This window comes from Prionailurus viverrinus, chromosome F2 (assembly GCF_022837055.1).
Source record: "Prionailurus viverrinus isolate Anna chromosome F2, UM_Priviv_1.0, whole genome shotgun sequence".
Classification (NCBI taxonomy): domain Eukaryota; kingdom Metazoa; phylum Chordata; class Mammalia; order Carnivora; family Felidae; genus Prionailurus; species Prionailurus viverrinus.
The window spans coordinates 42,095,281-42,120,697 of record NC_062578.1 but is presented as its reverse complement, the minus strand read 5'-3'; the positions used below and the strand labels follow the sequence as shown (position 1 = coordinate 42,120,697).

General features: G+C 37.9%; 1 protein-coding gene across 2 annotated transcripts; it reads left to right on the top strand.

The window, feature by feature from the left end:
- Window positions 1-357: 357 nt before the first annotated feature.
- On the top strand, window positions 358-23,087 carry CFAP418 (cilia and flagella associated protein 418). Of its 2 annotated transcripts, XM_047842440.1 has the most exons (6): window positions 385-589; window positions 5,664-5,751; window positions 9,106-9,170; window positions 9,712-9,777; window positions 17,283-17,378; window positions 20,978-23,087. In XM_047842440.1, exons 1-6 carry the CDS (start codon window positions 435-437, stop codon window positions 21,129-21,131), a joined length of 624 nt encoding a protein of 207 aa, XP_047698396.1. In that variant the 5' UTR covers window positions 385-434; the 3' UTR covers window positions 21,132-23,087. The 2 variants fall into 2 exon arrangements, with proteins under 2 accessions (XP_047698397.1, XP_047698396.1); XM_047842441.1 differs by lacking the exon at window positions 17,283-17,378 and having other exon boundaries at window positions 358-589.
- The last annotated feature ends 2,330 nt before the right edge of the window (window positions 23,088-25,417 follow it).

Genomic DNA, 25,417 nt, shown 5'->3' with positions numbered 1-25,417 from the left:
GCAGATTATTTAAGGAATTTTGAACGGTTGGAATACAATGGGGACCCCAATGGGACCGTAAAAGGAGCGCGTGAGGGAGCTAGGGTGTCGCGTGATTGTGGTTACAACCTGAGCCCAGGAGGGGGAGACGGAACAAAACACGCCAATATGGAGCGGAGAAAAGCAAAGCGTCGCGAGGTCGCGCAAAAAGGGACAGCTCCGACCTCCGGCCCCGCGGGCTGGCCAGCTCCGCCAGGACTCGCGGACCCCCTGCGCCCTTTTGCGCGAGCACGTCAGCGTCCGGGCGTCTCGGACGCCTGGGCTGCCTTGGGACGACAAGCGCATGCGCGGGAGTGGCCGCGAGCGAGAGCGCGATCTGTAATATCCTCGCGTTGCCCCTGGAAACCACCCGGCGCTGTCGCGACGGGAACGGGAGAAAGACGTAACGATTCAAGATGGCGAAGGACCTGGACGAGCTCTTGGATGAGGTCGAATCCAAGTTTTGCAGACCAGACCCACTCAGACTGGGCATGGTCGAGCGGCCCAGAGGCTGCGTCGGCGGCATCCTCAGCAACGACCGGAACCAAGCCGAAGCGAAAGAAAATCTCAGGTTAACAGGCGGGAGGGGTGAGCTGTCCTGGGTAAAGCCTGCTACACGCCCTAAAGCCGCCCGCTGCCCACGATCTCCAGCTCCTCTCCCTAGTCGGGCCGAGATCCTGAGCTCCCACTCCTAGGGCAGCATACACGTCAACTCCCTGTCCGGGAGGATTTGGGCATTTCTTAGCAAGGACCAGCGATCCCCCCGTGAGAGCCCTCAGCCAGTCTCTTTCACCTAGACAGGTCCCGGGGGCTCAAATGGGGCGGGGGAGTGCGAGGTGCAGCTTTGGGGTCCTCTCCTGAGACCCGCCCTAGAGGACCACTCTGACCAGGGTCTTTGCCTTAGCGTGAGTCCTCATCCCACTGTAAGATTCGTTCGCACAAAGAACCTCAGCCTATCGCCTCTGACCCAATTCCCCAGGCAGAATAATCCTTGGGCCGGTTGTTCGAGAAAACGATTCCGTTCTATACTGTGTCATCATTAGCTAATTTTTTTTAAACTCAGAGAAGTGAGTAATATTAAATTTTGGATAAATAGTTAATTATTGTGAATACAATGTTAGTACAGCCACCTATCTTCTCCCTGTGGCCCCCAGGTAAGGGTCTCAGGGAATCTCAGGCATCCAAATTGAAATTTCAGGAGATTTCTTAAGTATTCTGGGTTTTGATCCTAAAAACTACCTTTCAAATTTGTCCATCTTTTTGATTCTGTATAATCATGAAATAATAAGACTTCTTTTTCCTCAATCCCAAAAAGTCAAAATTTTTGTGTCAGAATGAATATTGCCCTTCAAAGTGATGACCTGGGAATCTCTGTAGTGACTATGTTGGAAATGTTTGTGTAATTACACAGAGGCAGCTTTGGAACAACTCAAGAAAGTCATTCTTGTCAATTTATGACTGAGTCTGTAGTTTGGTTTTGTTTGGCCTTGATGTACAGGTGCATGATTTCCCAGAAGTATTTACCCAACATTGGTACCCAAATTACCCGACCTAACCTCTAGTGACATTTGTTTATAAAAATTGACCCTCAGAAGATAAAAAACATTGAAAAGATTCTAAAGTTCAGAAACAAATTCTAAAAATTAGTTAAGTACTGGGCAGTATTCTGAAAAAACAAATGTAGAGCCAACTAAAATGACTACTTTGAAGGAGCTAATACTTATTTGACTGAACAGTTATGCAAATATCACTCATTAATTTATATATTTTTGCCTTGTATGCTGGAGGTCTTATGTATTCATTCCCAGTACATCCCACCGTCCACATTCCACAGCAATGTTATTTTACAATTTCTTTGGTTCTTTTTATTCATTCCTTTGGGGGATGGAGAGAATTTATCAAAGAGCTTTCCAAAGCCTTCATCTTAGGAGAGCTAGCATGCGGATGGATAGGATGTCTTGGAGCATGCTGCTCAAAATAGAAAGGGCTGCTGAGGTGGATCCTCTTTAAAAACGGGTCCTTTATGCCTCTCCATGGCCTGTTCTTGCACTACTAAAATCCATCCATAATGTTTCTAGCATCCCATCCCATCTTACTACATCAGATTTTTAAGTAATACTTTTATAAAAGTTGTAGCAAACCAGTACTGCTGTTATTTGTGTGTTAAAACTTTTCATTTGGCCATGTACTTGTAAAGGTAAATTATGCAAAAAACAGCAGCAAAGGCCCTAAACCTAAAACCAAATACAGTCCCTACCTGGTATATGAGGTCAAACATTAAAATTTTATCATGAGCCAAAACTGATACTAAAAATTAGGAACCGGGGTACCTGGATGGCTCACTCATTGAGTGCCCGACTTCAGCTCAGGTCATGATCTCACAGTCCGTGAGTTTGAGCCCCATGTCAGGCTCTGTGCTGACCGCTCAGAGCCTGGAGCCTGCTTCAGATTCTGTGTCTCCCTCTCTCTCTGTTCCTCTCCTGCTCTCACTCTGTCTCTCACTCTCTCAAAAATAAATAAAATTGTTTTTAAAATGTTTAAAAAAAATTAGGAACCTATTTTTTTATGAATTTGTTAACAGACTACCTGTCAATTGTATAGCAATGTAGCCAGTATCTCTTCCCCTTATAAGAGTTAAAATACTGAAATTATCTCTTAAAATGATAGCTCCACAAATAATAAATGACCATGCTACATCTGGATACCAGGAACAACTGCTTATGTAAGAGGTCAAAACCTATACAATTTGTTGAAGTATTCAAAATGATAAAGAGAAGGACTGGTTAGTTTAAAAAAAAAAACTGGGTTGAACTGCAATAGGACTAAAGTGGTTCAGGATGATACAGATGGGAATATTTACAGATAATATCATAACCTCCTAGATGATAGCTATAATAATAGCCAACATTTATTGAGTCATTTCTATATGCTAAGTGCTTTGTGTGTGTCATATCATTTAATATCCACAACCCTGTGAGGTAAATAATATTATCCCCATTTCACTGACCAAACTAAGTAAAAGTTACTTGCCCAAGGTCATATTTCCAGGCCTACCAGGATATTGTAGATCTAGATTTAAGCTTTTATATATACCGTTTACATTTCATTTGGGTCTCAACTGTTTATATGTGTGTGTGTGTGTGTGTATATATATATATATATATATATATACTTTATATATATACTATATATATATAGTATATATATAAATATATATGTATATATATTTTAGAGTATGCCTTTTACTTTTGACAAAAACTGTATCTTTAATCAAGATTAGAATATAAGAAGCCAAGTTGGGGGGGACCAATAAGTGTTTATTAACCTTTGATTAAGATTATTGTATTATAGGAATGCCTCGTGGCTCAGTTGGAAAAGCATGCAACTCTTGATCTTGGGGTCATGAATTCGAGCCCCATGTTGGATGTAGAGATTACTAAAAAAATAAGTAAATGAACTAAAAAAAAGATTACTGTATTATAGCATCAAAAGACCAAAAAAAAGTATCATAGGATCCATTAAAATTTGTATGAGTTCTCACTGAAATAATGGCATTCTTTTCTTCTTTTTTTCATTTCTATAATAAAGCATAGGCAATTGTATGCATCATGAAATGGTATAACAGACCAGAATCTTATGTAAGTGTGGATCCCTAATAGTTCTATTGGGTTCATAAAGTTTGAGTGCATCTGATTCTTGAAATTGTGAATATCCTAAAAACTAAAGGAGGAGAGAATTTCAGGAGAACAACTTAGCAACCTGCTGTCATAAAAGAAATTGAAGGAATTGGTGCCTCACAGCCTTGGGCATTTTCGAAAGATTAAAGGGGGGTGGAACTGAAAGCAGCCATTAAATTTAGTGATGTAGGCAGTGTTGACATTTGAGAGAAAAGTTTCACTACAGTTGAGGGATGTAGAGGCCAGAGATAGTGTATTAAACCTGGAAAAAGTCTTAAATAGTTATCTAGATCTCATTTTTACAGGTAAAATATCTGAGGTTCAGAGAGTTTAAACTAGGTCAGTAGCTCTCAACCAGTGATGATTTTACCACTCAAGGGCATTTGGCAATGTCTTGGCATATTTGTCACAACTGGGGAGGGGTATGCTACTGGCATCTATTGAGTAGAAGTTAGGGATGCTGTAAAACATCCTGCAGTGCACAACAGCCCTGCTTCTACCACCACCACCACCACCACCACCACCACACACACACACACACACACACACACACACACACCAAAGAATGATGTGGTCCCAAATGTCAGTAGTTCTATGTTTGAGAAACCCTCACCCAGATCACCATCCCATATATTTGTGAGAGAGTAGAAATAATGGATATAGACTTCAGGAGTGAGTGAGAGGGTGGCAGCTCAAGAGAATTTTTGGAGTCCTGTATATACTTGTAAGTCAAGGGAACGAGCCAGTATAGAGTGGAAGAATTTAAGGGTAAAAGTTATAGAGGGAACAACTGAAGAGGCAAAGCCTGGAGATAGATGGAATCAGACATTCAGTGTCTGGATTTTCTTACATTGGGTTAATTACTCCAGGCAATAACAAAGAAGGATTATAATCCTGAAGTTAAGAATTTTCAGGAGCACTTGGGTAGCTCAGTTGCTTGAGCGTCCAACTCCTGATTTCAGCTCAGGTCATGATCCCAAGGTCATGTGATCAAGCCCCACATCAGGCTCTGTGCTGAGTGTGAAACCTGCTGAAGATTCTCTCTCTTAAATAAATAAATAAATAAATAAATAAATAAATAAATAAATAAATAAAAGAATTTTCAGAGTAGATACATTTCTGAAATCAGTCTGACTAAACTTATCTCCTAAAATATACACTTTAATGGTCTAATTAAGTTATGGAGTTGATATAAAGCATCTATAACAAACTCTAAAAAGAGTTCCTCTTGTTTAGCATTAGGTGTGTGGACTGCCCTAGATTGAATTCCAAACCTCTCTTCCCACTAGTTGTATGATATTGGGTGAGTTTCTGAATCTCTCAGTCCCTGCTTCTTCATCTATATAGTATGTATTCAGTAAATGTTAGTTAGCTATTAAAGAGTTTTGTGCAGTAACAGTTCATATCAATAGTCCTGTGATGGCTTTCCCTGCACAAAGTAGAAAGGTAGTTGAGATATTCTGTCAAGTGAATGCTCTTGTTAGATAGATAGATAGATAGATAGATAGATAGATAGATAGATAGATAGATCATTTGATTATATAACATTCAGCTCCTGTAGTTAAGAGATACGGTTATTGACTTACAATGGAACTCTTAGGGAAACAATTAGAAAGACTAATTAAAATTATCTTTGTTTATAATTCTCAGGTTCTACTTATAATTGTACGTATCTTGTGTTCTTTAAATAAGTGGTTGATGTAATTTAGAAAGGTAATGCCCAGCTTTCTCTTGAATATAGCTTTAAATGTTTTATTTTAAGTGTGAAATAGTAAAGTACATATATGAATTTGTACCTGATAAACTGCATCTTTGTGTCAACAGTCTTCAACTATGTCTATAGAAGGAAAATAATTAACATCACATTTATCCTCCTGTTATCAACTCTAATAATAAACCAATTAGACAAAAGTCTTCTGATACTGACTGACTTTATCTGCACTTAAGCTTCAGCTGTTTTGTTTTCAGATCAACAGAAACATTTGCAAAAGAAGATGATCTTGACAGTCTTATTAGTGAAATATTTGAAGAGCCCAACTTTGACAAAAAACCTTTTGTAAGTCAAGTATTATAAATGTGCAGTAATTCTTTCATTATTTCAAGACATGTTTAGAATAGTCTGTAAATGTATAGAATGCACAAGTATCTGTAGTCCTTTGAATTCTGAGAAATACAATTATTTTAAAGGAATTATTCTACTCAGAGTTATAGAAAAAATAAAATATTAAAAACTCTCAGTATGTGTTTTGCTGTTCATTTCTCAGCAAGAATGAAACTAGAAAAGCTGTTAGAGCAGAAGTCAGCTCACAGATGAAATAGGTTTCTTACATTTATTTGTATACTCTAAGAATGCTTTTCTAAAAGACTGAAAGCGGGTACCTGGGCATCAGATCCTTGATTTCTGCTCAGGTCATGATCCGGGGTTGTGGGATTGAGCCCCATGTGGAGCCCGCTTAAGATTGTCTGTCTCTCTCCCTCTACCCCTGTCTCCCTGCCCCTCTCCCCTACCCGTGCTCTGTCTCTCTAAAAACAAAATAAAAATAAATAAAAGATTGAAAACAGCTTTAATTATAGAAATATGCTTAATGTTTCAGATGCAATGACATTGCTGTTATCCCATGAACCAATGAGTACATTGTTTGTATTTTAATGTTTGAGTGCTTTTGTATCTATCAACTTTATAAAAAGCTTATAAAATAATATAACTGCCAGCTATATATTTACCACCCATAGTGAACATATCTTAATGTTTTGTCATATTCGCTTCTCTGGATTTATTTTTAAAGAAATAAAAATTATAGTTTAAGAACTCCAAATCCTACTCTACTGCCTTCCTTCCCACAGGTAACCTATCCTTTCCATCTATACTTTTATATTTTAGTTACATACTTATATAATCCTAAACCATTTTAACTGATGTACAATAGTCCATTATGTAATTCTGCCACAGTTTGTTTACCCACTTCCCTGGTAATAGACCTTTAGATTGTGACCAGTTGTTGCATTTAGGAACATTGCTTCTTCAAATATTCTTTGCATGGCTTCTTTTATCCACGTACGAGAGTTTCTCTAGGGTGCACAAACCTAGAGGAGGAATTGCTAGGTCATAAGGTGTGCTTATCTTCAACTTTTCTACCCATTGCCAAACGTTTTCTGAAGTGACTATACCATTTCTATTGTGGCCAGCAGTGGATGAGAGTCTGTATACATTAATTTTTACTGGTTTGGTGAAAATACATTTGTGAAATTTAAGAGAAGGAGGCCAGATGGAAGTCTAAATTACGGGGACCACGAAGGGAAAAAAAATCTAAGAGATAAATATAATACCAGGGCGCTTGGGTGGCTCAGTTAAGCATCTGACTCCTGATTTCAGCTCAGGTCATGATCTCATGGTTCATAAGTTGGAGCCCCACATCAGGCCCTCTGCTATCAGTCACAGAGTCCACTTCAGATCTTCTGTCCCTCTCTCTGCCATTCCCTTGCTTGTGTGCTCACGCTCGCTTGCTTGCTCTCAAAAAATAAACATAAAAAAAAGAAAGAAAAATATATTATCATAGAGGGCTTTTTTAATGTTTATTTATTTTTGAGAGAGCACAAGCTGAGGAAGGAAGAGAAAGGGAGACAGAATCTGAAGCAGCTCCAGGCGCTGAGCTGTCAGTGCAGAGCTCGAACTCACAAACTGTGAGATCATGACCCAGGCCAAAGTCAAAGTCAGACGCTCAACCAACTGAGCCACCCAAGCGCCCCTCAAAGAGGGTTTTTTTTAAAGGGGAAAATTACTAGGCAGTGGTGGTGGTAAGGATAGAGATAAGAGCCACTTTTATTTTTGGTAGCCAGACTAAAAATCAAATGACTAGTATAGAGCTTAAGATCTTTATTTCTCTAAATTTAACATTTTCTGTTCATAAGCAGATGGTAAATTAATAGGCTGATGACCCAGTTGATTAACATATCAACATAGTAAGAATGATGAGTACTCTGCAAACAAGAATGCATCATAAATGCCAAATAGCAATGCTAATTTAATCAATAGTAGGATAAAACTGCATGATGTTCTTGTTACTCAAGGATCTGAACAATTTGTTACTAAGTACCATAGGGCATGTATCTGTGTGTGAGGTACTATCTCTTTATTTCAAGACAGTTCAGAAGGAGACGGAAATACTTCTCTGCTTTGGCTTTAAAATACACTAAATTGAAATAATTTCTACAATTGTGGGTAGGTGAACTTCTTTGCATTTTTTCTGATACTCCCTTTTTTTAGTTATTGTATTCAGTTCTCCAGATCGTGAGGGGAAAAAACAATCTAAATAAACTTCTGGAGGAGAGCAGATCTATGTAAAACATGGATTGGGTGAGGAAGAGAGGTGTCTTTGAAGAGGTATCTGTCCCCACCTTATTCTTATCTTAGCAGCTCATCTTCCAGAGAAGAGAGCACTGCTTCCTCCCCCATTGCTCACTCCTGTTGAATTTCTGAACTGTTCTCAGACCCACACAAGAAAGCCCAAGAACAACAAATACTGTGCGTGCAAGCCTGGATGGTACATGAAACATGTTCCCCCAAATAAAAAAAAAAAAAGACTCATCCACGTTTTTATCTTTTAGGCATGCATCAAAAATTTTTCCAGTTCTGTTTAACATCAAATAAAAAAAATAGTGAAACAAAATACTTCTGCCTCCGTTAAATTTCCTCACCTACTAGGTAAAATAAAGGCATGTCTCTGCATAGTTTAAATTGCATTTTCTCCATCTTACTTCCTTTCCTTGGCGGTGGTCCTGGTATGTGGTTGGTTTATGTTGTTTGGTACCATATACCAGTTAACACTTAATAAATGCTTGCTAATAATGATGATGTTATGTAACCATATAGGAACTACTGTATGGTTGTAACTAGGTAGTTCTACAATTTCCTTGAATGTCTATTGGTTGGTACCATTCCATTTGATCAAAATTAATATTTCTGAAGTTACCCAGGAGTTTGGTTAGTTTATTTTCAGTTCAGGTGAGTACCATTTACAGCCTTTAAAAATGAGTCTGAGGTTTTTTTTCCTCCTCAATTGAATTTTTCCAGGATGAAGTTTTAAATAGCAGGTCCTTCATATTAAATCATTGAACTTAGTATTAACTGAAGAGTTATAAAGTGACTCTAAATCTTAGCATGCTAATAATGGCAGTATATCAGTTTCCTAGACTAAAAGCTGAGTAATTTACAAATTCCTTAGGGAGGTCTACTTCCCTTTTGCCTTTAAAAGGTTTTGATCATTGTTTTTATTTCAGTAACTTTAAAATTATACAAAATTTGTATTTAAGTCATTTAAAAAATATTCTTGTTATAAAATAAAGAATATTAGATTTTATGTTAGAATTCTTCAAGTTACCCTTGGCCTTTATTGTTTTGTTTTTTTAACAGAAATTAAAATCTAAATCTTCAGGTAACACATCTGTCAGAGCTCCCATTCAAGGCCTTGGTAAAAGGTAAGTTGAGATTGCTTTAGTGAATTATACACACTAGTGAGCAAACACTATGAGCATAGTCTAGTAGATTTTGTAACCATTTAAACAACAGTGACATTGAACAACAAAGCACTGGTTGGTTTTCAAGAGAAAGACCAATAGCAATATCTTCGGTGTTCTTACGGTCTGTGACCCCACAGTGTAAAAGAACTTGAATGGAAGATTATTGCATTGTAAATAATTTTCTGCCACATGAAAAAAAAATAAGTGTGAACAGTTCCTCAAAATTAATGTTCTGTTATATTCTTCAGTGTTTACTTTGTCCCTTATATTATTTGGCAAACACATTTTTCTGTGACTCATTTTAACTCCTTGAGTGTTCCGGAATGTACAGGTTATATCCAATAACACAATGATCCTGGAATAAATACCTCTTCTTTGAAAGTTAGCCTGATCAGGAAAATATACTGTTTGATTACAAGTATATAGAGTCAATGAGGCCAAACTCACTTCTCATGTTTTTTTATTGTAATTTTTTCTCCCATCTATTGAACACGTCTAGCTGCAGCCCAGTGTACCTTGGTGGAAGCACTGCTCCATGTGGAATTGGAACAAATACTTCACAGAGGTAGGAGGTCAGAAATAGATTATCTTTCTTAACTAGGTTTTTCCCAGTTGATACCCTGTCCTTAAAATGTAGCTCTTATCATCTTGGCATCCATCTGTTTTGTAATGAGAGGTGTATTTTATTAGCCAGGTTAAGAACACTATACTGAAATGTTTGTTATTCTGGGCGATAGCTGATGAAAGCTGTGATGTTGGGTGTGTGCTGTTCATTGTGTTGATGCCCATTTCTAAGCCCCACGTGAAGTGCCTGGTTCATTCCCATCCAAGTCTGCTTTCCACAGGACACCAAGAGAGAGCTTCTGCCTTGCCATTTTTGCCTTCTGGGCAGTAGAAGCCAGTGGATGAGACAGGCAAATGTGGCCGTGCAGCTACATGATGTGTTACCCACTGTCTTGGCCAAACAGCATAAGAAAGCTGGGTCTTCAGTACCCAGAAAGTTCTCAAACATAGTCACTTGATTTTACATGCCTAAAAAGCAGAAACCCTCCTTTCTTTGTCTCTTCCCCACCCCTTACACCCACTGTCTCATTCATTACTTCTTTCAGGACAGTCTTATGGTCCTGATACCACCCACCCCATTACTGCTAGAATAGTCCATTATCATTGTCATAATGTAGGGAAACAAATTGATTTAAGCATATCTTTCTGTTGTCCTGAGACTGTTGATTCTGTTTTTGCAGAGGCCTGTTTGTCTAGGTTATTATATTTTGTCTAGTCGTTTCTAAAACACTTTTCTACTTTCTGTTAATTTTTTAAGAAAGAAAAGAATGAGATATATAATTGCATGTTGACCACATTTTAGGAGGAATAATGGTTATATTGAATAATAGAAGTGGGATCTAAAACGTCATTGTAGGAGGGTTTGTAGTGGTGCTGGCCTAGATCCTAGGAAGCCTAGAAAGAAAGGCCATGGGACTGAAGGGAGGTTGGGAGTGTGGGGAACCCTGTATTGGAAACAACAGGCAGCAGAATGGCTCAGATGGGCTACTAGAAGTCCCCCAGGGTGCTGTCTGCTGTAAGGGCTGTAAATAACAATAGCACTTGAATCATTGTGCGTTGAGGGCCATCTATTCAAAGAATTAGAAACACAAGCTGGCCCTCACAGAAGAGTACAGTCTGCTTGCTGGCAGTCCTTACTTACCCATGTGGAGCCACTGGGACTTGTCTCCATGTTTCCAGACCACACCCCCTCCAACCCCAGCTTCTCTCAGATCACCTAGGAACTGCAGTAGTTTCCCCGTTACCACCCACTCCTTCTTCTCTAGCTTCGCCCATATATAACATGAAGGATAATATCCCTAACATATTCTTTTGAGCACATCTCCCCTGTTCAGAGGGAAAATGAAAGCTACCATTCATCTCACATTAACTCTAGAGTCATTATTTGCTTTGCCAGATCGTGTTCTTCCTGGCTTCACCTCCAGTGAAAGCCGGGTTAGGATACTTCACTTCCACCAGAACATTTGTTATCCTCTACTTTCCACTTACATTTTTCTGCCTCTGAATGTTTTTCACATTTATTCCTTTTTCTAGAATGACTGTCCTTTCTAATGTATGTCCTTGCTGTCTTTGCTTATCTACAAATTTTTTTCTCATTCTCATTCTATTTGAGCTTCTTTTTTCTTTTCTTTATATGATATTCTTAAAATGCCCAGCATGTCCCAGCCCTTATGCTAAATACTAGATGCCAAAAATAATAAATAAATACATACATACATACATACATACATACATACATACATACATACAACCCTATCCAGGAGAGGAACTGGTAAAGAAGCAAATGATGACCCCTGCAGAGCATGAAGAGAAAGGGCCCTGATGGTAGAATGCCTGAGTTCAGATCCTTCACTGTGCCACTTGCGAGATGGGAAGCCTTGAGAGAAGGGATCTATCTTCTAAAACTTCATTTTCCTCACCTGTAAAAACTGAACATACTCCATGGAGATATCGTGAGGATTAAATGCAATGGTACATTAGAGTATGCCGATGGTGCAAAACATAGCTAAGATACTTTGAGTAATAGTTTGCAATTATTTGTGGGTCTTTCTCAAATGGCAGTGCTGCTAGTCCTATATTCTCCTACTACTTTTCCATTTTATCTCAGGAAATATGTATCAGTGTTTACTTACAGGTGTCTTCTGATTTTACAAATGGTCTCTAAGATAATACATTCTGGTTCACTTCCAAAAAGTAAATATTTCATGAAGATTTTCTTTTATATGGTGTTTTTTACATGTACTTTGGTTCTAGCACAGAAGAGTCTTGCTCCAGATGGAATTTAAGTAGACAAAAGAACAGCCTATTTTTATACCTGGGGGATCCTATTAGATAATATTGACCCATGAGCATGCCAATATCCATCAAACCCCTTCCTACTTTCTGCACAGCTACAAAAGGAAAAAACACATACTGTTATCATATATATGCATAGATAAATGTTTATATTCATGGATCTTTTCTTCCTTACCATTACAAAGATACCCTCATAGACCATCCTCTTCATAACACAGATCTATACCCACAGGAGGGGAAGGATAGACCTGTTCATATGCATGTAAAACATTTTATGTGTGAAGTACTTTATGCTGTCCAGAGCACTGTTTTAAATATGCTTATTGGTTCAACTCCACAGGAAAAAAAACAGGATCCAAATAGAGCAAGATTTTTTAACCCCATTTTATAAATAAGGAAATTGAGACACTGGTGTCAAATTCATTGAACACATATTAGCCACCTGTTTACTAGGTCCTAGGTTGTCAATGATAAATAAATGCACACTTCTCTGCTCTCAGTGAGTTATCAGTCTAGATAAGGAGAGAGACTTTAAATAGGTAATTCCACAAATAAGTATTTAATTTCCATATAATACATAATTTGAAGGGAAAGTGCAGGGTACTATAAGCGTAGATAATTAGCACCCAGTTAATAGGAAGGGTTAGAGAATGCTTCCCTAAGCAAATAACATTTAACCAGACTACAGCATGAAAAATGAATTAGCAAAGAGAGGACCATTAGAGCCAGAGGGCACATGGTGTTAGATGATCCCTGAGCTGGGAAGGAGTTTTGGAGTAGCACAGGACAGCCAGGTGAGCTGGAGCATAGTGAGTGGGGGAGAGAATGGCTCTTGATGGGGCTGGCAAGGTAGTTGAGGGACATTTTTGTTTGGGGTCCTGTAGCCCTCTGGAGGATTTTAGAAAATGTATTGATATATGCAGTGGAAGCCATTAGTTGTTTTGTTTGTTTGGGGAAGGGGGGACTGGATTTTGTTTTTAGCAGATGGAGTGACAATCATACTTGTATTGATAAAGGAAGTCATTTTGGCTACTGAATGGAACATAGATAAGAAGTTGGAGGGACAAGACTGGTGAGGACACAGGGAGACCAGTCAGCAGGTAGTAGTTATGGTGCTCCAGGAAAGAGACAGTGATGGTAGCTGTAACCTGAGTGGTGACAGTAGCTGTAGGGAAAGGTGTCATGTCTATGCTATTTAGAATCTAGAACTGACAGAACTCAGTGTTTAAATGGCTATGGGAATTAAGAGAGAACATTGTCAAGAATGACACCCCAAGTAATGCGCCTTGCCAAGGTCACAAAAATTATTACAAATCGAGGACTCAAATATGTAACGTGTTCTTGGCCTATGATGCTTTCTAGTATACCAGTTTGCAGCAGACCATGTAATATATGCAAAAGGGATGAATCTTAGATGTTTTTTCTATTGCTGCTACTGTCATTTTCCAACTGCCAAACATCAAGGCTTCCTAGTCCACTGTGCATATCTGACAGGATTTAACTGAGAACCAGCGTCTAAGCAGAAGACTATATTGGACTGTATTTTGGGTATTCCCATCATGAACATCTTTAAAATTGTAAAGATTGTACTTACTAGCTGGACAAAAGGACAAAGCTGATGGTGACAACTTGGTATTTGAGTTCCCTCCACATTTTGGAGGAAGAATCCTGACAATTTATCTTTCATTAGAATCATGCCTTTTTTTTTTTTTAGAGGTGCTCTAATATGTACATAGTTATGAGAGAGAAATGTATTTAAGCCCTAAAAATAAGCACTTATTTACATGCCAAGGGCATAAAGGAAATTGAGTCTAATTTTCCATATGTTTTATTTGTCTGATTTCTAGCTGGAGCTCTGGTTTGGGAGTAATGCTGAATGAATTTAGAGTGTAAAGATTTGAGTCTTTTACCCAGTTGGTGGAAAGGAGAAAGAGTAGTAGCAGGAAGCATGGTGGCATTAGTAAAGTATAGATAAAACCAAAGTGTTATTTTCAAGCCAGATCGAATTTTACTCTCCTATTTTTTACACTACTTGTAAGACTGGATTATTTCATAGGCTGCTACTAATTATGATCTAATAGAGTGAATCGTAGCAGCAGAATGATTTCTTAGCTGCAAGTTAGTTTTATTTTTCTCACAGGGCAGTGTTTGTAGGAAAATGTGGTAGTGTGAGTAGATTTGAATAAACTACTAAATTTTAAATTAAATTAAAAAGCTATATTTAACATTATGGTTGAGATTTTACACATACAAAATGTCAGGAGATTCTAAATTATAGTTCCCGCAACAGCAATAATTTAGCCAAATTGCACATATGTATTAAGGCATTAAAGTTAACACTCTGTGCAATCATGTAATAAACTACATATGCATAAGAAAGCAAGTTACGGCAGCTTTGGGAATCATCATTTTGCATTTCCTGACTTGTACGTTCAAACTCCAAGTTCAAATACGTACGAATGTAATTGTGTTAAATTTCCATATGTACAAATACAACCCTATAAATTGTTAACAGTTTGAAAGAAAATACAGAATTGTTTATGAAACTTGTATAGATTTTGAGTGTTTATTTTTTTATGAGTAATCATTTTTAAAATAAAAGCATTTATTTTCAAAGAAATTGTCAGCACAAAAAATATTCGCAATTTTGAAGTTACCATATCTGAATTTTAGAGAGAAGTGAAAAATATATATAATGATGGGTTTTTTTTTATTATTTTTTAATTGCAGATGTCTTGAATGCTTATTTTAAAAAATAAAAACGAAATTTAAAAATGTATGAAGAGAAAGGTAATAATCTTCTCTCCCCTCCATTCCCACTACCCCTGAGGCAGCCAGTGTTAGTCACATAGTATATAACCTTCCACACTTTTCTCCATGTTCTTCCAAACCTGCAAACACCTATACAGGAAATTTTTTCAGTTGTTTTTACAAAAATAGGATCATGCCATATATGTTAACTGTGCACCTTACTTTAGACATCCCTCTAGGTCAATAGATAAATCTAATTCTCTTTATCATCCAGCTACCTAATATTCCATAGTATAAATATATTTCATGTTGTTCAGTCTTTTCCCTTTTTAATAAGTATCCAGGTGCTATCCTGTTTTTGCCACTTCAGCAGTGCTGCAGTTCAGTACAGATTCCCGATAAATGCTTATATACTGATGTTTTTGTTTATATGTAATAGGTGCCCAAAAATGGGATTGCTAGTGCAACAGCTAGCGGTAATTTTGATTTTAAGATAGTGCTAAGATTTTTCCGAAAAGGTTATAGCAATTTACATACCCACCAGGAATGTCTGAAAGTGCTAGATTAAAACATTTATTTGTGGTTGCTTTAAATTTTAATTATGTTATTTTTTAACTATTTAACAAACACTATGCCAGGCACTGTTACTAGCACTTTACCGGTATTAACTCATTAGGTCCCAATAATAATTCTAGGAGGTATAGAAGTATTCTTATTACCCCCATTTTATAGATGGGAAACTGAGTCACAATGAAGTTTTTTGACTACAGCTAGTAAATAGTAGAATCACATTTGAAGCTAGGCAGTCTATCTCCACGTCTATACTATGATGCCTGAATTAGAGAGATTGAATTTTTTTTAAGGGTTTTTTGTTGTCGTTGTTGTCACTTGTAAGCACTCTTTTATAGCGTTAAGTATTCAGCAATGTGTTGAAAATATTTTCTTCCACTCTGTCACCACTGGTCTTTTCACTTTGTTTTTGGTATCTTAAAGCCTCTTTTTATTTCCTTTTAATTTTTAGATGATCAAATGTGTATCTACATTGATTCTAGTTTGTTTAATTTTTTTTTAATGTTTATTTATTTTTAAGAGAGAGAGAGAGAGAATGAATGAGCGGGGGAGGGGCAGAGAGAGAGGGAGACACAGAATCCAAAGCAGGCTCCAGGCTCCAAGCTGTCAGCACAGAGCCCGACTCGGGGCTCGAACCCACAAAGGCGTGAGATCATGCCCTGAGCTGAAGTATGGCGCTTAACCAACTGAGCCACACAGGCACCCCGTACATTGATTCTAGTTTTTAAATACTTCAAACAGTGGAGGAAATGTCTTCTTTTTTAAAGTAAATCACAGTCACTATACAAATCAAATTGTTTGCAGCAGCAGTTCATAAGTATTTCCACATATTGTCATTTTACTCCTAAACTTACTGTGTAGTATGAGTTTTGAGAAACATGTGACATTTCAATTCCTCACATTTTCAGTAAGTACCTAGTACCTGTTAAGTGTCATTCCAGTCATTCTACCCTCTTTCTCCTGTATCATCAGTGTTTCTCTTTTCTCTGCATCTTTACCATCAACATAAAAATACGCTTTTTTTCCTGGCTTCTTAAATATAACCTTCTCTTAACCCGTTTTCTTAACCACCTCTCACTCCCTTTAAAGAACCTGCTCAGATGTACTTCTCAGTGAGGCCTGTGCAGACTACTTAAAATTGCAATCCACTCCCTCCTGATACTCCCAATTTTATTTACTCTACTTATCATTTCAAAAACTGGAAGCACTTTTCACCTTCTAACATACTATATTATTTAGTTATTATGAGTATTGTTTATTTCTTCTCTCATTAGAATCTAAGCTCCATGAAGACAGAGTGTTACCAGCACATAGTGTTCTTTGGGTAAATATCTTTTAAGTGACTGAATGAATACATTAATGCCAAATAGTGGGGCAACTGAAGCAAGTAAGATACTGTCCCAGCATTTAAGTAGCTTATGGGGTGATAGATTCATTTCCATATGATGTGGCAAATTCTGTGATAGGGGCGCCCCTGGAATTTTCAATAGGAAGGGAAGCAACTTAAAGAAGTTAATCCTAAGTGAAGATCTCCCTCAGACACAATTTGAAAACCACTGAACTAAAAGATCTGCACATCCCTTTTGTCTGTCTTATATCTGTACAGTATGCATGTGTGTGTGTGTATCAGTATGTAAGATCTTAGTAAAATATGTAGGTTTGTACATAAATCAAACCTGCAAGTTTGTGCAGAAATTTAACCTGAAAATTTTTACCTGAAAAATAATCAGTCCTTTAGTTAAAAAATAAGATGTAATCACATTAATCTTTACTTTTCTGTTGTTTACTCAGTCGTCTCTAATATGTGGTGTATCCTATTAATAAATCACCAGAATTCCCTATTTAATTTTACCAGTAATCTTCAACGTACTGTTCTTTTTCTCTGAACAGAGCTTGTGACCATCTGCGTTGTGTAGCATGTGATTTCTGGGTAGTAAGCTACGACGACTTTATGTGGGACAAATCATGCGATTATCTGTTTTTCAGGTATGTTTCCAGAGAACTTCCCTCTGTGAAAAAACGTACCAGTATACCTTTTTATTTCTTATTTTGCTCTAATGTCTCTTGGTGGACTTGGCAAGATCATGTAGCCTCCACCTCTTGACCATTTCATCTCTCCATCTGCTGTCAGGCTATGTGACGATTTGTTACTTCTGGCAGGAGTGTAGAAAGAGCCTCCTCACTGATTTTTCTGCCTACCTTCTCTTCTTTCTGACCACCCTTTCCTTGCTGAGAATTAAAGCATAACTCTGAGGGTGCCATTCTCTTGCCCAAAAGTCTTCTGCTTATGGAAGCATGTCCAGGTTCCTTAGTACAGAGCAAGACCCTTCACAAGCCAGCCCCCATCTGTCTGTCATCCACCTTGTCCTTCCCCAGTTTACTTCTCACCTTCACAAGATTTTTGCTGCGTCAGAGTACTCAGTACTGCTATTTCTTCGGACAGTGCAAGCTCTTCCCGTCCTGGGACACCTTCCCACCATCCCACCATTTATCTACTTAAACCTGAACTGCCCCTCAGGGTACAGTTCATTGCGTGTCTTCCATGATTCCCTCACCACTCCTGTCAACTTGGAAGTAATTTCGTTTTTTCCTGTGTCTCCACAGCACTTTGTACCTATCATAGCACTCACTGGAATAGAAGATTGAAAATCTTAGTTGGTATACGTCTGCCTTCCTCCTTGTGCTCAGGATAGTGTCTTACTCATATTTTGCAGTTTGCACATTCTTTTTTTTTTTTTAATGTTTATTTACTTTTGAGAGAGAGAGTGCACTGGTGCGAGTGGCAAACTCTTTTCAGAGAGAGAGAGAGTGCACTGGTGTGAGTGGCAGAAGGGCAGAGAGAGAGAATCCCAAGCAGGCTCCTCGCTGTCAGCACAGAGCCCGATACGGGGCTCAAACTCATGAACCGTGAAATCATGACCTGAGCTGAAATCAAGTCAAACCCTTAACCGACTGAGCCACCCAGGTGCCCCACAGTGTGTAAATTCTTGAATACTTACACCATACCTAACATTTTTAAGATGATGTAAGTTATAAAAATGTATCTGAATTGTACTTCACATTTTCAAATAAAAATTAAGAGCTAAAAACTAATAAAAGCGCATAAGGCATGCATTTTGCACCCCCTCTCCCCCGCCCAAACCTGGGCCTGAATAAGAATTGTATTTTCTGATACAAGTAATCAGAATATATTGCAGCTGTCTCCAGTAGTGAAGAGAAGGAAAAAGGTGAGAGTTTCTTCTGCACCTCTTTTGGCAGCCATTCTCATGTAAATCCATAGGAATCTTCTCTACTTGAATTATTTTTAAACTGTCTCACATCAAACCGCTTTCAAAATCTTATGAAAACTTTGAATCCGCTTCACAAAACTTCAAATATACAAGTACATGGAAAAATTACAGTTTGAGAGGTTTCACATTTCCCAACCCAAATAAAGCCTAGTGAAGTCCCCAAATCCCAGATCAGGTTAGCCCACTTGTTAATTCTAGAGTTGGAAAACTTAGCTTGTGATTTCAGATCCGTTTTGCCATTTCTGACTTTTCTCAATCCTCTGCTCTATACTAATTTCCGGTTAATGTAATGAGTGGTCAGTAACCCCCATATGTCACCAGTATAAACCATAAACTTTTATAAAACTAGTGTAGAATAATAGAATGCATGTAGTATCAATGCTGGGATGAGCCCTCTGTGACTGAGTAGAGGGAGGTAAAATAGTGATGTATTCAGGGGGAAAGCTAGGAAATGGAAGATTTTTCACATTTGATGGCCTAGCTGTCTGAATGGGGATGTGATCTACAGAAAGTAAAGGACTGGAGGGAAGATGAAACATTTGAGGAGGGTAAGGAATCACAGCTGAAGAAAAGCACAAGTAGGTGGTCACCAAAGAAGGCAAGTTAAAACGTTTGCAGGATGCCGTTAATTGCCTGACAACACAGGGAACCATTTATAGTGGTGTCAGTCTGTACCTTGGTTTGTTTTATTGTCCTTATTTTATAGATGAGAGAAATAGTGTATTCTAGCTTTGACAAGTTCTGGAATTTTCAAAGAGAAGTATAAGCTCTACTTGATCATCCTGCCATAATAGCTAAATAAAATGCTTGTGTTTTTCTACTAAATCATTTTCTTTACAGAAAATTATATTTCTAAGCTTTTTTTTATTTCTTTATTTTGAGAAAGAGAGAGAGAGAACAAGTGGAGGAGGAGCAGAGAGAGAAGGAGACAGAGGATCCAAAGCAGGCTCTGTGCTGACAGCAGAGAGCCCAACGTAGGGCTCAAACCATAAGATCATGACCTGAGCCAAAGTTGAATGCTTATAACTGACTGAGCCCCCCCAACAGGGATCCCTCTAAGCTTTTAAGATATGTGCTTCCTTAAAAAAAATTCGGAATACATTAATTAGTTTCCTGGCTATTCATGATTCCTGCTCATAAAATCTCCAGTTAAGGATTCAGTCAAGTATCAAATGTTAAATTTGTCACAATATATTACAGCTTGAATAAAGAACTTTTTTTTCTTCATTTAACCACTTAGTTTTCATTAAACACAGTTTTGTGGAGTTTTTTCCCTTCTGATAAAACTTAGATTATTCATTTTTTCCCCTAGTTTGCTGTAACAGTTACCTAGTCAAAGTGTCAGTTTCCTGAAAACAAAGTTGGCCAGGAAAATCTCTGAGATTTTGTTAGGTTCAAACCTAAATTATGCCTGGGTTTAGTACAATACAGTACTGAGTATGGTGCCCACTGGCCACCAGAGGGCACTTTGTAGCCTGCCTTCCATTGCAGTGACCTCAAAGGTAATAGCACTTTTTGTCTCTTTTTTTAATATTTATACTGTGTTTCATAATTTTGCTTTGTACTTTTTCATCACTTCATTTTGAATTTTTCCTTTTTTTCTGTTACATAAATTTGATACATTGATTATCATGAAAACCATAATTGATTTTCAGTTAATTAAACTTAAATTAACTTCTTTTTTTTTTTTATAGTAGCATCAAGTCAGATAGTTATCACTTTTTATAATGGTCCTGCCCATTGATTTAATTGTTTTAACATTACTGACAGGGGCTCCTGGATGGCTCAGTCAGTTAAGCATGCGACTTTGGCTCAGGTCATGATCTCACAATTTGTGAGTTCGAGCCCCATGTCAGGCTCTGTGCTGACAGCTCAGAGCCTGGAGCCTGCTTCAGGTTCTGTGTCTCCCTCTCTCTCTGCTCCTCCCCCAGCTCATGCTCTATCTCTCTGCCTCTCTCAAAAATGAATAAACATTAATGCAGCATAGACATTTATTCTGTTGCCAATAGTATATCTTTCTGATAAATGAAAGATACAGTATTAGTTCAACAAATAGAAAAAGCAGGCACTTTTTCTCTATTAATGAGAAATTGCTATAGTTAACCCATCAGAAGCCTATTGTCTTTATGCCTCTTATGTGCCTTCCACTGACCATATTGCAGGCTTTTAAAAATATGGTATAGGTGAGTATTTGAGGTAGGAGATGAACCACCATCCCTCCTACTCTCTTCTCATATCATGTCATCTCTGATAAGACAAAGCCACTATGCTAAAATCTTCATTTTTTATTAATAGGAACAACATGCCAGAATTCCACAAATTAAGAACAAAGTTGGTAAAGAAGAAAGGAACACGGGCATATGCCTGCCAGTGCAGCTGGAGAACTATTGAAGAACTGACTGACCTTCAGACTGAACATCAGCTTCGTTGGGTTTGTGGTAAACATTAAGAATGCAAACTTTTTGTGTTTAAACAAATGTATCCGTGAGAGCAATCTCCACTAATCATCATCATATTTAGGTAAAGGTACATAGCAGTATCATGCCCTTTGGAAAAAGACAGGAAATTTCATTTAATGGCTATACAGCACAGATTTTCAAAGACCAAATGGACTTGAGAAGATAATGTGTCCAATAATTTTGGAGTTATTTCTTTTCGATATATGGGCATTTTACTTAGTAAATAAGATAGCAGTTCATCCAAATTCTTTGCTAACCTATCTCCTGTTAAATGGAAGTTTAATTATGACGTTTTATACAAACATATAGCCATTCATTAGCAACTGCAGTATTAGTCACTGCTAATACATTTAGCTAAATATTCCTCACGTATAATATTTAAAGGGGATAAAGCCAGCCAGTGTAGAGAGGTCACTGAGGGGTGTATACATCATCTCCTCCGGTCAAATCTATTGTTGCCAAAAATCATAATTTATACATGGCAGAAACCATGTGATCAGTGGCTCACTGAAGGATTTTTAGGAGTACTGGTATGCTGTAAATGAAAACACTGCCTATATCTGACCTTACCTCAACAACTCACAGTGATATGCATAATAATGATAAATATGTATTACTAGTTTTAACTTATTTCTTCTTTTGTTGATTTAGATATCAAAAGTTACTTAGTTTGCTATTTTAACAAATAATCCATTTATATATAAAAAAAATTTTTTTTGATGCACCTAAAATCACAAGGAAAAATCCTAATACAGATAGATCATTGTTAGATTTTTTCCAAGTACTTTCTAGCCTTCAGTGCCTAAAATTCCATCAAGTGAACATCAAGTAAGATATTTTCTCAGGCAGCCTGTTGATTTTTTGGTAGGATTAGGTTAATACATTATTTACTACAGGAGTGCATGAAAGAGAAATAAAGCATAATTGAACCAACAGGTGATCTGTTAGGCTTCTCCTTTACATCACTGAGACTTGAGAAACCCTACAATAGCAGCCCATTCAGGAAGTCAGTTACCTAAAAACTATCAGTTCCCAGCACCATCAAGAAATTTTGGGGGCTTTCCAATCTACCATAAGCTCTTTTTTGCATGTGTCTAAGATATCATTCAAATGTATGACACAAGGTTGTGATTGCTTAGTCTTAAGCTGAATCCATTCCAGTCACCTGATTCAAGTAAGAAGAAGGATCGGCCATTAAAATCCTTTTCCTAGCCGTGACACATTTGCTTACCTGTAAAACTTACTCTAGTAGGTCTAGCATTGCAACGGAACTCATAGTGGCAGATGCTTACATTTTTGTATTGACAATGTATACAGACCTTACTTACTTTATTTTTGAATAAAAAGTTTTTACTCCCTAAAATTTTATCTGTGTGTAATTATATGAGAAACAAGGGGATTTGATTGAGAAACCATTGGTCATAATGATGGCATTTTTTTTATATTCAAATGTGCAAATTTACTAAATCATTAATTTGAAAATTTTTTTCTTTTTTATTGTTTCATACCTATTCTATATCCTAGATACATTGCTCATGTTTGGCATTCCATAACATAATTCCCCAATGTCAGAAATATATATATGAGCTCACATTGTTGTTGGCAGTTGTACAATCTGTAATCTAAAATGTAGAAAGAATATTATGTTTGTATACTGATGGATAAATAATTTAAGCCAAAATGCAACTATTTTAGTAACAATGCATAAGAAAAGTATAGTTTCTGATAAGTTATAATTTTAAAATTTAAAGTCTATAAAACTTTCAAGATGTTTTGCCTATTTGTTTTCAATATTTCTCATTTTCTACTTTAGCAATTACCTATTTTTTGTCAAGCTAGGTAGCTACTTTCCTTGAGCTGTATTATACTCTCAGATCCTTATCCTGCCTAGAATAATAAGTAAATAATAAATCCTGCCTATAAATAATAAATAGCTTTATTCTGTATTTAGTTGTTTTATTTTATAGTAAAATATTCATATGAGGATTAATTTGAAATAATTTCGGTAATTTCTTTTAAAATGATAACAAGAGTTTCAAACCATCCAGTTGGTCAGAGAATTTATTTATTTACATTGGAGAAGAGAAACATGCCATAAGTTTAAGTGTGTGTGTGTACATGTATGATAAAAGAGCAGTGGTATTTTTTTTTCTAATGTGAAAAAGAGTCTCACTTCACGGGACCAATTTTTTTGTTTCATATATCAGTAATCTCCACGTTTTGATATAAAAACTTCCTGTTTCTTTATCAAGTGCCATGGCAACATCATCGAAAATACTTAGAGGTAAACTGTGAGCCATAACGTTGGAACAGACAAAAACAACTCATGTAGCTCCTTTTTCACCTATGTATTCTATGATTTTCATTTATTTATTTATTTATTTTTAAGAGAGAAAGAGTGATCAGGGGAGAGAGGCAGAGGGAGAGAGAGAATCTTAAGCAGGCTCCATGCTCAGCAAGGAGCCCAACACGGGACTCGATCTTACAACACTGGGATCATGACCTGGGGCGAAACCAAGAGCCAGACACTCAACTGAGTGAACCACCCAGGTGCCCCTTCTATGATTTTCTTATTAATCAATGGTCTAATCTGTCCTTCTGTCAATAGAGAATCCACAATAGACCAACCTGGGAGATACGCAGAGAGCTCAGGTTTGGTTGTAAGGATCTTCTCAGTGAGACTCTTACACGTTTGTGCTTTTCTTCAGTGTTTACCGTGCCTTTGGGCAGCATTTTGTCATCCTCACGGTAATCCAAGTTTCCTTTTTCATAGTATATCATCACTGACTTCATCCTCAAATTTGTTTGAGACACCATCTATGGGGAGTTTCTCTCCCTTCACTGACCAGACTGAGTCAGTGAAGGGAGTTTCTCTCCCTTCACTGACCAGAATTAGACTGACCAGACTGTTGGAAGTACCCCATTTGAGACTTAGCCCTACTCATGGGTACCTGTCTGGCTCAGTTGGGTAGGCATCCGACTTCAGCTCATTTCATTATCTCATGGTTTGTGAGTTTGAGCCCCGTGTGGGGCTCTGTACTGGCCGCTCAGAGCCTGGAACCTGCTTTCGATTCTGTGTCTCCCTCTCTCTCTGCCCCTCCCCCCCCCAAAAAGTAAGTAAACATTAATATTAAAAAAAAAAAAGACTTAGCCCTATTGTTTGGCCTATGTTCTTCAGGTTGTTGTTGATCTGGGGAGTCTTCATGAGCAATAATAATATCACAGGGAAACTCATCCCCAAGACTTTTGGGGGTTGCATTGCCACTGGCAGAGGGAACAGATGGGGCAGAACTGATGGCCTCAGAGTGAGTTTGAGACCAGGCTTTTGCTCTGGCTCTTCCTCTTTCATGGGTTCTTCTCATTTTTCTTCTTTTTCTTGCTTTTCTCCTTCCTCTGGTTCTGGTTCTTGCTTTTCTTGTGCTTGTCTGCGCCCTCTCACCGTCTCATTGCGTCCTCTGGAGCTCTGCATCTGGATCCTGGCGCCCTTCAGCCAGAAGGCCCTGCCTGATTTCCTCTAGTTCTTCCTTCTCTCTCCTCAATCCCGTTCATCTGCTTCCATTTCCTTTTCCCTATCATGCACCCTTTTCTGAAGGAAGCTCCTCTGTAATACTCGGTCATCTTTACCATCATAATCTTCCAAGAATTCCGTTAGGCATTCAATTTCTTTTGCCATTTCTCTTCTCTCTTCTCTTTCAGCCTCTTTCTCATACTCCTGGGTTTTCTTCCAGTCTCTGCATTCCCATTTCTTAAGGGACTCTTGGTAAGAAGCTTCTTTCTCTCAAAGTTTTCAGGTTTTCTTCATTCATCTGCATCTTCACCCTCTTCACAGTCCTGCTTCTTGTCTTCTCCCCCTGCACTCCCACTTCCTTTCTCTCTCTACATTCTTTCTCCCCATTCCCTTTCAGAATCTCTGCTCTTTTCTCCTGATCAACTCCAATGCTTATTCCTATGTGAGCTCCTCTCCCAATCATAGTCACAGTCCCTATCCTGTTCGCCCATGCCTTCTCCTCTCCTCATTCACATTCTCTCCCTTTTTCATGCCCACTCTCACCTTTCTTGCTCCCCTTCACATTCCTTCTCTCCTTCTCTCTGTCCTTTGTCAATTTCCTGTCTCTCCATTTCCTTTTTTCCTTTCTCCCAGTTTCTTGTGTGTGTGTCTGAATTTACTGATCTCAGGTCTCTTGTCTTCTAACATTTCTATAGCATTTATATCCTCCTTAGTGGTGAGTGGGTAAGGGATTAGTGGAGCTGCTGGAAGTCTGAGGAAAATGTGCTT

Excerpts from the sequence above, each read along its gene's own strand:
- CFAP418 (XM_047842440.1), top strand. The coding sequence starts at position 435 with ATGGCGAAGGACCTGGACGAGCTCTTGGATGAGGTCGAATCCAAGTTT. Across the intron at positions 590-5,663 it reads GAAGCGAAAGAAAATCTCAG|ATCAACAGAAACATTTGCAA; the intron begins GTTAACAGGCGG and ends TTTTGTTTTCAG. Across the intron at positions 5,752-9,105 it reads ACTTTGACAAAAAACCTTTT|AAATTAAAATCTAAATCTTC; the intron begins GTAAGTCAAGTA and ends TTTTTTTAACAG.